This window comes from Apteryx rowi, unplaced genomic scaffold (assembly GCF_003343035.1).
Source record: "Apteryx rowi isolate R43461 unplaced genomic scaffold, aptRow1 scaffold_6, whole genome shotgun sequence".
NCBI classification, from domain to species: domain Eukaryota; kingdom Metazoa; phylum Chordata; class Aves; order Apterygiformes; family Apterygidae; genus Apteryx; species Apteryx rowi.
This window is the reverse complement of record NW_020450871.1, coordinates 6307148-6319096: the sequence shown is the minus strand read 5'-3', so window position 1 is coordinate 6319096 and position 11949 is coordinate 6307148. Positions and strand designations below refer to the sequence as shown.

At 42.0% G+C, this 11949-nt stretch overlaps 1 protein-coding gene across 1 annotated transcript; it reads left to right on the top strand.

Moving 5' to 3' along the window:
- The first annotated feature begins 229 nt into the window (after positions 1-229).
- On the top strand, positions 230-10843 carry NPTX2 (neuronal pentraxin 2). Its single transcript, XM_026083185.1, has 5 exons — positions 230-667; positions 2094-2310; positions 5983-6227; positions 7896-8075; positions 9905-10843. The coding sequence occupies exons 1-5, from the start codon at positions 230-232 to the stop codon at positions 10130-10132; spliced, it is 1308 nt and encodes a 435-aa protein (XP_025938970.1). The 3' UTR covers positions 10133-10843.
- The last annotated feature ends 1106 nt before the right edge of the window (positions 10844-11949 follow it).

The following is an 11949-nucleotide window of genomic DNA, read 5'->3' as shown; positions in this document are numbered from 1 at the left end:
CGCGGGAGCCGTGTGTGGCGGGACGGGCAGCGCCGAGGCTCGCGTCAGGGCGGCGGCAGCGGACCGAGCATCCCCTGTCAGGGCGGCCGCGCCGGGCTGAGCACCCCCGTCAGGGCGGCGGCGGACCGAGCAGCGCCGAGACCCCTAGTCAGGGCGGCGGCGGACGGAGCGCGCTGCCCCGGCGTCCCCTCCGCCCGCCTATGAGCCGTTGCCCCCCGCGGCGGCCGGGATGTTGCCCGTGGTAGCCGGGCTGCTGCTGGCCGTGGCCGCGAGCGGCCGGGCGGCGGGGGGCGCGGAGAGCCCGGCGGGCAGTCGCTTCGTGTGCACCTCGCTGCCGCTGGACGCCGCCGGCGCGGGCTGCCCGGTGCCCATGCAGGGCGGCGCGCTGCCCCCCGAGGAGGAGCTGAGGGCCACGGTGCTGCAGCTGCGGGAGACCGTCCTGCAGCAGAAGGAGACCATCGGGAGCCAGCGCGAGGCCATCCGCGAGCTCACGGGCAAGCTGAGCCGCTGCGAGGGCGCCGACGGCAAGGCCGCCACGGCGGCGTGGAGGAAGGAGCTGGGCAAGGGCAAGGACACCATGGGCGACCTGCCGCGGGACCCGGCGCAGGTCATCGACCAGCTGAGCCGCACCATGCAGACGCTGAAGGACCGGCTGGAGAGCCTGGAGGTACGGCCGGGGCCCAGACTGCCCCTCCCGGCACCGTGACCTGCAGCCGCCGCCCCGACCGGCGGCTTGTTCCCTACGGAGCCTGGCCGAGCGCGGGGAGGGGGCTGCGTGGTGGGTTTGTCCGGTTGTCTTGATCCTTATCCCTCTGTTTTAAGGGGGAGGGGGGTTGACGGGCTATTCCGTGTATTCCCCTGTTGGGTGGGGGAAGGTGTGCGGCTTTCCTCAGTGTTACCAGCTCAGTTCCCATGTTAATAACATCTAGATCCCTGTTTCTGGGAATGTGGCTTCATAGGGCGTTAGGTGTAACGCTGACATCTTGGGCAATAAGGCCTCGGCATATGGTGCYGGCCAAACAAGTGGCGGTGGTCACGAGGCGGCTGCGTTGGACAGCTTGTGGAGATGAGGTACTTTATTTAGAGCTGGCCTCCAACAGCACGAATGCGGTGCTGGGTAATTGTGTGARTATACAGGGGCTCTGGTCCAAGCCTGCTGATAAATGACTTCCAGGAGCCTTTGGACTGTGTCCGTGGTTGAGTGGCCCTCAAGGGGAGGGGAAAAACTTCTGGTAGAAGGTATTGCGACAGGAATGGTGCTGCGTGTTGCTTCACTTTCCAGACTGTGACAGATCTGTGTGTGTCCTCCTGAGATCCTCCAAGCACTCACTGATGTTTGTGAGGGTTTAGAGTAACTTCCTAAAGGCTGTTCTGTAAGAAGATCTGGACGCTGGACTGTTTGTTCAAGTGCAGTTTTGAATGATCTGGCTGTGTAACATCCTCTTAATACTGCTATTGTCTTTTTGAGACATCTCATGTTGGCATTACTTTCTAAGACTGAGGAAGGGGAAACTTGACCAAAATAATATGGTAGATAGTGTTCCTTAAAGATATTGGTGTTGAGAGTTTTTTTTGCAGTTTAARTAACAACTGGGTAGTATTTATAGTTGATCTAAAGAACATCTGGCTCATTACTTGACAAACCAAAACTGAGGAGACTCTCATTTGGTAAACTTGCTTTAGAAGTAGTTCAACTTTTTATTTAAAAAGAATAAAGAGTTTTCCTGTCTACTTAAGTTGACAATATGTCATTTGCAGTAAGTAAAGCTAAAACTTGCATGTTACACATTAGTCCCCATATGAATGGGGATGCATTTGCAACTGGCTTCCTACATTGATTTTATTGGGCATAAATGTATGAAGACTCTTTGATATGAGACACTGGAAGCCTTTAATAAAGGTGTCCTTTTGTTTCAGGACCTGTTTAGTTACAATGCTGATAAAGGCACTGAACGTGACAAGGGCTAAAAAGCAATGCCTCTTCTGTAGCTGCTGAAGATCTTTGACCTTTCTTCCTCTTGAGGCATGAGCATATCCCCATTTCACAATTTCTGTTTTATAAATAGCATAAACTTTTTTAATCTTCCCCAAAGCACCAACTCCGAGCCAACGTGTCATATGCAGCGCTGCCTCCTGAGCTTCGAGAGATGCTACAGCGGAGGCTTGGGGACCTGGAGCGCCAACTCCTGAGCAAAGTGGCTGAGCTGGAGGATGAAAAGTCTTTGCTTCACAATGAGACATCAGCCCACCGACAAAAGACAGAGACAGCCTTGAATGCATTGCTAGAAAGAGTGTCTGAATTAGAAAAAGGTAATCTGTACAGAATCTAAATGCTTCCCTATATTGATTAATTAGCCCTCCTTCCAGTACGGTAGTCTAAATGTGTGCCTTGAGGGACATATAGCACCCTTCTGATTAAGGTGGTGACAATACAAATACCTGGGTTCTGTTTTTGCTTTTGTCGCAGACCTCCTGTTTGACAGGCCCCTGCATGGCTTGGGTTTCCTGACTCTTCCCTTGGCATGTGTAACTGTGTGGGTTGTTAAGGTCTTGGCCCTTGTGGGATGAAAAGATATATAAGGGGGTGGGTGGGAATGGAGGGAAGTATGATAGTGGTGTCATAAATACCTAGCTAATGTCAGGTATACCTCTAAGTAGAGCTGCCTTGCTTCATGTGCACTGAAAATCACATGGGCTAAACTTAATTGGCACAACTGCCTTTGAAGTAATGAATAGGATCTTATACCGGAACCCTTACCTGCTGTTTTAGGAGCAAGTGGGATAAAATCTTTCCTTTTCATTGTTGGCTGTGTCTTTGAGTTACTGCAGACCCTTGAGTTGTGTCCTATCCCAAATATGCAGCCTTTGGAGTTTACAGTAGATTACACATGGTGTCAGTGGGGGACACTCTTAATTCTARCCACTTAATTAGATATGTAGATTAACTACTGAGATCTGTATGCTTGAGTAGAGTCAGTTTATTCGAATCACAAATGCCTATGGAAATGAGCTATAGAACAGGACTATCTTTCTGTATTGACAATATAGTCTTGCAGAGTGGAGTGTGTAGTGGATTGTGGTAACTAGAGTATTATTGCAATGTTATTGCCCAATCTTACTGCTCTTAAATGATTTCCCAAGGTGAATGGGCTCTCTGCTTAAAAGCAACTTAATGGACATGCTTTCAAAATGGTGCAGACATACATAGCTCATGAAATTTTAAAGTGCAGCCTAATGGATCCATTTGTATAATACAGTATGTGTTATTTTCATTTAAAAAGTGTGAAGTATGGGGAAAGAGAAGCAKGAAGAAGAGATCTTCTAATGGCTCTGTCATTTATTGCTTTCCTGAGAGTTAAAGATAAAACCCAAACTGCAACTRAAATTCTGGTGAACTGGTAGTCTGTTAATATGCCTTGTGGCAAGTATTGCCCTCAGTGGGTGCAGAAGAGCTTGAAGCTTGTACAACTGTCATGATTCCCAAAGCAAGTATTTCAGAGATGAGGATCTCTGAAAGAAGTGACTCATATCAGTAAGTCATCAGAAAGAGAAAGGCAGTGGTGGGAGAATCAGAACAAGAATGTGTAATTTACCTAGGTTAAAAATAGCCCCTTCCCACCTATATTTTTTSTGTGGGGAGAGGGCTGTCTTCCTACTTGTCTCCAAAGATGGGAAGAATTTGGGCCAGGAACTGAGACATGGGCTGCTTTTTGGTTGTGTAATTTGCTGTCTATTTAAATACAGTTTGCTTAGCTGTTCTGTGCCTTTGGTTCCTTAGACGATTCAAGGTGAGGGTTATAATAATCAAAGAACTTAATGATTTTGTAGATTACAAAGTTCAGTCAATTAATATTTGAAGTGATCTTACATCCTTTGAAAACAGTCAGCATTGCTATTGTGCTTTTATTTCAAATACTGTATCATTAGCATCTATTCTTGTCAACAGATTGGAGTGCCTCATGGTTGTCCTGAGACTATATAAGTAGGAGGAAGAAGTAATCTTTCTATAAGGTGGCTGAAGTATGACCTCTGGGAGGAGGCTGGGTGTTTTGTGTGGGTTTTTTTTTTGGGGGGGGGGAGGGGGGTCTTTTTCCTGTAGCTGTGGCGGTTGGCTCTTCTGCCCCCAGCGGGTGCAGAAGAACTTGAAGTTTGTACAACTGTCATGATTCCCAAAGTCTCTGGTAACTTCACCAGTTGTCTCCAACTAGTGTGGTAAATGATGCATTAAAAAGCTGGACTGAATAGAAGAATGATCCTACAGTTGATGTTGCCTGGGCTTCAGCTTGCTTCCTAGCTTTGCTGGAGACATGGACAAGTCTCCAGCTATCTTTGAATCTGTTCTGCTTCTCTCTAAAAGGGAGTAACAATATTTCTTGCCTAACTTGTCTAAAAATAATTCACATCCTTTGGGAAAGTAACTGTCTCACTGCATGTGCACATTGCCCAGAACAGGAGGATCTTGTTATCATTTGGAGTTTTGGATGTTTTCGAGTCATGAGAACAAACAAAGTATAACAAGGAAGCAAGAACAAATTGGAAAAGAACAAGTACTATTAACTTTTTCACACAGTGACTAATGTTCTTAATGGACTATATCTATTTCCTTTCATTATGTTTGAGATTGGTTGTGCCAGCTAGTAGAGGTTACTGAAATAACTAAGATCCTACTTTCATTTGCTTGTAAGTTTGGAATATTTCAGTCTTTGGTTTACAAGTTCATCAAGACAGATGCAAGCATCAGACAAGCTTTTTCTTTTTCCACCCCCTCTTTCTGAAAAATGCAGTCAAAACACTTCAGCTGCTTCTGAGAACAGGATCTGAGAGAATGCCAACAGTTAATTACATATGAAAATTGTGGCAACCTTTTGTGACAACAGCTCTCCATTAGGATCGTAGTGTGAAATATGGCAGGGGGACTGAATTTGTTTCAGGAATGTGAGTAAAGGAAATGGGTAGGAAACAGAAGAACAAAAAGCTGAGGGAGATGCACTAACTCTACTGCAGAAACGTGGGTTTTTATATTGTGCCATAATGTGACATTTTTCTTCTGTTTAATTTTTAAATCTAGAAAATTTTACTTCTGATAGCAGTTTGTATACTGCCAACAACTATGTAATGCAGTGTTGCAGCTTACTATAAAGTCTTGATGTAAGAGTTCTCAATTTCATAAATATCTCTTTGGAATTTTTCTGGCTTTCTATCACATCTTCTAGAAAAAGAAAATAGTTTTCTTAATTTTTGCTTTTGTAGTAAAACAGATCTAATATTTAGATAGTTCACAACTCTATATTGCATTTTTGTTGATGTCATTTGAACTTTAGCTTTACATTCTGATTCAGGTCTCTGGAGYTGCCTATGGAATGGAGATTGGTTCTACTGAATTTAGTTCTACTAAGTGTTCTGGAATGTATCAGCTTTTAGTTATTCTGGATTGGCCATCCAAAATGAGAATCAACCTGATTCTCAGCCAGCTATCTGTAAAATGGGAATAACACTGCTTGCTCACTGTGTAGGAGTAGTAGGARGAAGCACTATATTTTTGAACTGTTTTAATAATGAGCCTACCAGAGAATCTATGTTTAATAACAGTGAGCATCTTTAAAACAGTTTGAATGGTGTGAAATAGGAAGGCCTCCAGCCATAAACTGAGCAATGAAGAAGGAAAATATTTAACAGCCTCTCATTAGTGGCATGCCATTTATTCTCTTGCCCTGGATGAGCAGGAAAAAATAAGCTAAGTAATTAGCATGATGAATATACAAATTCTTGTATTTTTAACTGTTCTGCAAAATCAACATTCAACAATATTTCTTGAGTGTAGTTTTTGTGTACAGTTTTCTTGAATGTAGTTTGAGTAGTTTTTGTCTCTAAATTGAGTAAAGTTAGAAAGATGATCAATATCAAATACATTCTTTTCTTAACCTGAATTATGTGCACATTAAACAAAATGTTAAAGTTTTTTCTTCCTCAATGTAATTCTAGGTAACAGTGCATTTAAATCACCTGATGAATTCAAAGTATCTCTTCCTCTTCGCACAAACTACTTATATGGGAAGATCAAGAAGACTCTGCCAGAGCTGTATGCTTTCACTGTGTGTTTGTGGTTGAGATCAAGTGCTTCTCCTGGAATTGGCACTCCATTCTCATATGCTGTTCCTGGGCAGGCTAATGAAATTGTCCTCATAGAATGGGGAAATAATCCAATTGAACTTCTAATTAATGATAAGGTGAGAACCAACAACCTTCTTCTTGGTCTACATGGTCAGAATAACAGTGGGTGTTTCAAGGCCCAAACCCTTGATACCTCTCTGGCAACTTTCTTAYTCTCCCTGAGAGAAGCCAGTTCAGGGCTTTTGAGATGAGTGCGTGCATGTCCTTTGACTGTCTATATATTTGTTGCAAGTTCATAAAAGTACTCAGTCAAATGRTACATAGATTTGTGTGTTGCCTGAGACAAGATAGCATGATATTTAGGTGAGCACAAACCTATGCTCGTCCTCTAAAAGAAAGAGCAGATGTTGGCTTCCTGTGTCTGAGTCCCTTCTCTTTCAGAAAAGCAAACAAGAAGTAATTTTTTTTTGAAGCTACATTATTACAAAACCTGTGAGATCTAAGCCAATTGCAGTATTTTTCTTTCTAATACTAGAAACTTAGACGTGTTAAAACTAATTTGGCACAAAGCAGAACAAAAGACAGCCAAGGCTGGTTTTGATATGTTTAACTCTCAGACCTAAATTTAAATGCTACTTTTTCAGAGTTTGCGTAGATGCAAAAAGCAACAATTAACTGTCCCTCACTACTTCACACCACTGGTGGTTTCTAACAAGCTTCAGAATTAAATCTGAGGAAAACCAGAACTGTTGAAGTTTATAAGATTATAAATACTCTATTTTCCTCACCTTCAGTTTGGGCTAGTTATGAAATGTAAATAGCTGATGATAGCTAAATTGCTTGTTTTGAATCAATATGAGCAAAACTAGATTCTTAACTTAGCCAGGCAACATTGTTGCATAACTTGCCTTCAGGCACCATCCCTTGTTTTCCTTGGTCTGATAGGTTTCCTAGTAACTYGCTGCTCTCTGAGGGATCAGGTGTTTACAAAGCGATAGCACAAACTCGGGTGGTTCAGTCACGTGGCTAGGTAAGGACTCTTAACAGTCCTAGCATCCTCTCAAATCAGTAATAGTGAAAGGCTGGTTATTTTTAATGATATGTGGGAGAAAAGGAAACTTGAGTCTGCTTATCTGTAGCTGTAACTCTTTCTCCTCAATATTTTGTCAGTTGTCTTAATATTTTCTGTGAGGCTAAATGGTTTTCCTTATTTATCTCCCATATTATAGAGCTGCTCTGTAGCCCGCTGCATTTGTGTCTATGTTGCCTTGAGTAAGTCTTAAACTCTTTTAGGAACTTGATCTAATCCCTCTTCATTTGGAGCCCTACATACAGCTCCCACAAGCTTTGCTGGAAGCAGACAGATCTACTTGTCAAGTTAAGTGCTTACTGCAAATGGTGCAGGCAAACTCCAGACTGAAGGGAAACTTAGCACAAAAACTGGACAGAAAGTTAGGGCTAAGCACTGAAACTTATGTAACGACAGATGCTGTGGATCAATCTGCAGCATCAGTGGACTGATAGCAGCTTAGACTCTGTTCCAGCTGTGATCAAATGATAAAAGTGCCAAAGCGGCTCACAGCTGGAATAAAAAGCATGTCTGTATTCCTGAATTTCCAGTGCATTCATATATAGAATTGTGGAGATGATTCCCGGTCAGTATCAACTGGGACAAAATAAAGATTTGGATGGGAACTAATTTCTGCCTCTGCACTGTGCTTGAACTGCTAGACTCAGTCTTCAGAGTTTGGTGGGGTTTTTTGTGTTTTTTTTTTTTTTGGTAGGTTGCCCAGCTCCCCCTCTTTGTTAGTGATGGAAAATGGCATCATATCTGTGTAACATGGACAACCAGAGATGGCATGTGGGAGGCTTTTCAGGATGGAGAGAAGCTTGGCACTGGAGAGAATCTAGCTCCGTGGCACCCAATTAAACCTGGAGGTGTCCTGATCCTTGGCCAGGAGCAGGTGAGTGAAAGACATGGTGTGTTCCAAGGGTTTAAAAAAGCCTCTTAATAAAGATAAGTCAGAGTTCCCTAACAAACAGCAATTACATGAAAATTATTTCTCTCATTTATATTAAACCCTTGGTCTTGCTGCATATCTAGTATCTGGAAAAACTTACAAAGCAGCAAATACTTGATGCAATTGCACACTTGTATGTTTTGTTTCATTTATTAAATATTCAGGATATTCATGTTGCAACTACTCCCAGTCTTCATGCTGCAGTGTGAAACTTCATCAGTGATCTGACTAATACCTTAAATGAAGTCCTTTGAACTAGATTGCTGATAACTGGCTATTAAGAAAAGGACAGAATTGGCCATACCTGTTACGTGTATTTGAGTGCAGTCAAGAAGGAGCTGTCTGAAGGTGGACCAAGTACAATACTTGCTTAGTGGTTGGTTTTTAAGCCAAATTGCTCATCCCTCTTAACAGATTGCTTTTTTTTTCTCTGCTCTCCCTTCCCCCCTTTATCCCAAGCATAGTCAAATATTCCTAGAGCCCCAGAACAGACCAGAGGAAGCCTGTGTGTATGGGAGTGGGGGAAGCAACCATGGGCACTGGAGTGCTTGTGGGGTATATCACCATCTTCTATAGGTGTGTCTGCTAGGGAGAATTGTCCTATGTACCTGAAAAGCTTTAGAGTAGTGGAGTCTATGCCACTAATTCAAAAGTTGATATCTACTTTAAAGGCAAGTGTAAAGTCAAAGGAATGGACTCCACATTGTATGTTTGCTTTCTGATTAAAGCATGTAAACTCCCCCACTGCAAATGGTATAGCCAATACAAAGCATTCATGAGGCTGAATCCTTTTTGAATAAGGAGAAACAAGGGATTTTGAATCTCACTCTTTTGTTTAATAAATGTCTCATTAAACTACTGTCTATAAATTGTTTTATCTTTCTCTTCTTGCATATGATTATATACCCCACTATTTCTTCTTCTACCAAAAATCATTGATCATAATGAATAGCAGGAAATATGCTTTCTCCCGAATTCCCAGATTAACAACTGGGTGAGGCAATGAAAAACTTTGTCCTGATCCTTATTTCAGTAGAACCTTATCCCCAACATAAATRACACTTAAAGTGCATTAGGCTTCTGAATTTACATAGCAGATGCTCCAGCTCAATTTTAAAGGGCTGACAGAGCTTTTCTTTAACTCTCCCATGCAGCTTGCCTCTACTATTAGTGTGATCACGCAAGGTGTGTGATCGCTGTCCTTGAGTAGTGGGTGGAGCAAATACACATTTGAGGTTTATGCAGTGACAATTAGAGTAACTGATCTGGTATAGGCAGCAGCAGCCTGTATATTTAGATCCAAAGGCTTTGTCTTCAGTCCCTGCAGGCAGTTGGTCCGGGGCTGCAATTTAATCTATAACCATAAAGCTTTTGGAGAAATCCTATTCATCTGTGTAGTTCTCACTGAAGTTGTCCTGTGCAAGGTTTGCAAAAGGAGCCCTACATCAGCCTCTATATTTAAAKTCACCTTACTGCTTGCCTGCAGAATTGGTTAGGTATAGCCTTTCTGTGGTAGTACATAGTCACTACTGTTTGCCTTGATTTGTTTTGACATGCACATTTCAGACTTGAGCTTTTAAATGTTTCATGGAGCAATGTCTTGTTTGAAGTGGCCCTTCTAGAAACTTGGAGTTGCTCATCTGTGTGATCTAGCTCTGTGCTCTATTCACCTGCTTCTAGCAGTGTGGCTGTGGGGGGGAGGATCTTCAAGTTTGAAGAAAATAATGCTGAAATAACCTGCTCATCTAATCCTAATTTTTATGTGCCTAAAGGACACAGTAGGAGGAAGATTTGATGCAACTCAAGCCTTCGTTGGGGAGATGAGTCAATTCAATATATGGGACAGAGTCTTAAAAGCTGAAGACATCATGAATATTGCCAACTGCTCTGCCAACATGCCTGGCAACATCATACCCTGGGTTGATAATAACGTTGATGTGTTTGGAGGTGCAACTAAGTGGCCTGTGGAGACATGTGAAGAGCGCCTGCTAGATTTATAGCTGCAATCGTTTCCCATTTAAGTGCCCCATTTTAGTAGGACAATCTTTTGTGCAATCTAAAGCACTTATTTTTCTCTCTCTGCCCTTCCCTAACTCCTCTGAAGAATAAAAAAATTGAGTAAACTGCCTGGGTGCAAAGAAAGCTGGTGATTTGGGGCGTTGAGCCTCACAATGAAAGAAGCACCTCTTGGCTAGAGCAGCCCTTACTTTCTTATAGCCTGGTCCCAAATGTGCTTTGGTCTGCAATAGCCTTTTGGGTTAGGCCCTAGCTTAGTACATCAGTTCTTCTGGCAGGGAGGGGAGCAGCCTTGTGCATGTTAACTATAGTACTCCTTTTGATAACATGCAGTGCTGGCAAAGCACCAAGATTAATGGGCTAAATGTGGATCTCTCCCTCCCTTCTATCCTCCCCCCTTTGAATTCAAGCAACACTTTTTTTAGCCCTTTTTAAAGATATTATGTAATCCTTACACTATAGTGATTATGACTCAACCATGGGTAGAGCAGAACAGCTGCTATCTGGAGTACAATGGTCTTGCTTTTTAATTTACAAATTGGAAATCCTTGTTTTATGACAGAGAGGTGACATATTTGATGTAAATGCTATTGTAGTTAAATTCAGAGAAAGGGCTGGATTCCCTGCCTGCGTAATCAGCATAGCTCCATTGAAATCAAGAGATGCTTCAGRTGAGGCTCGGTCCCAAAGCCTGTCTTTCCCTAGCCAGGATCCCCATATAGGTGGATGGATGAATGATTTTATTTGTATTTTCTGTAGGCTGAATGTACTGAATTTGTGGTGACCTGACCTGTAAACTTTTCTCTATTGTTTCCCTTGCTTTAGTCCATGTCTTTATTTTTTTAAAGTATACAAGCTGTGATTAAGTGAATTTCAGTTTTGTTTTGCTTTGAAAGGCCTTTTTATGAGCAAGTGCCAAAGTTCAGTTTCTGCTTGCTGAGAATCACTATATATTTTTCCAACCTAAGTCTTCTACAATGTTTTCTATGTTATAATGGTCCTATGTAATATGAAAATGTGCCGTTTTTCAATTCTTGTTGATTGTCTCTTCTGTAAGCACTGGGCTGACTACAACATTTTTTATCATTTTCTCTCAATATTTTGCAAACGATGTTGCTGTTTTCTTGGCATTGTTGTGACTACTTGGTTTGTGGCTCGCAGATAGCAAATGCACTGTACTGGGAAAGAGTTAATACTTTTGTTATTTTAAAGAAAAAGGATTTAAAAAGGGGGGGAATTTATAAAGCTAAATATCATATTTTATTTTTCATATGTTTTGAATTGTAAGAATAATATGGTGAAAGTCCCATTTGTAGGATAAAGTTACATATTTCCATTAATATGTAGTACGCTGTTCTTAAAAGAAAATTCTTATAATGAACTTTTAATTAAAATGCACTGTAAAATGAGTCTTTAATTCCTTTGTAGTCACACAAGACACTGAATGTTCTTTTTCACAATTGTTATGAGTTTTGCTAATATCTTTCTAGACTGATAGAAGCACAGTTATACAAGAAGTTGACCTGTCTCCTACCACTGTGATCTGATGGGCCCAAACCCCTAGCACTACTCTGGTGGGGTGGCATGAGATATGACAGTTTCATTGGAGTGGGATGGGACCTATGTTCATATATATATATATATATTTTTTTTTTACAGTAGTGAGAAACTGAAAGTATGACTACTTCTGGGTGAACGTAGCGGTTGTAGGTGACTAAGTGTCTCCAACCAGTGTAAAAAGAACAGTTCAGCAAGCAAAATGAAATCAGTTGTTGAAAGGTGATAGCAAAGTCATTACAGC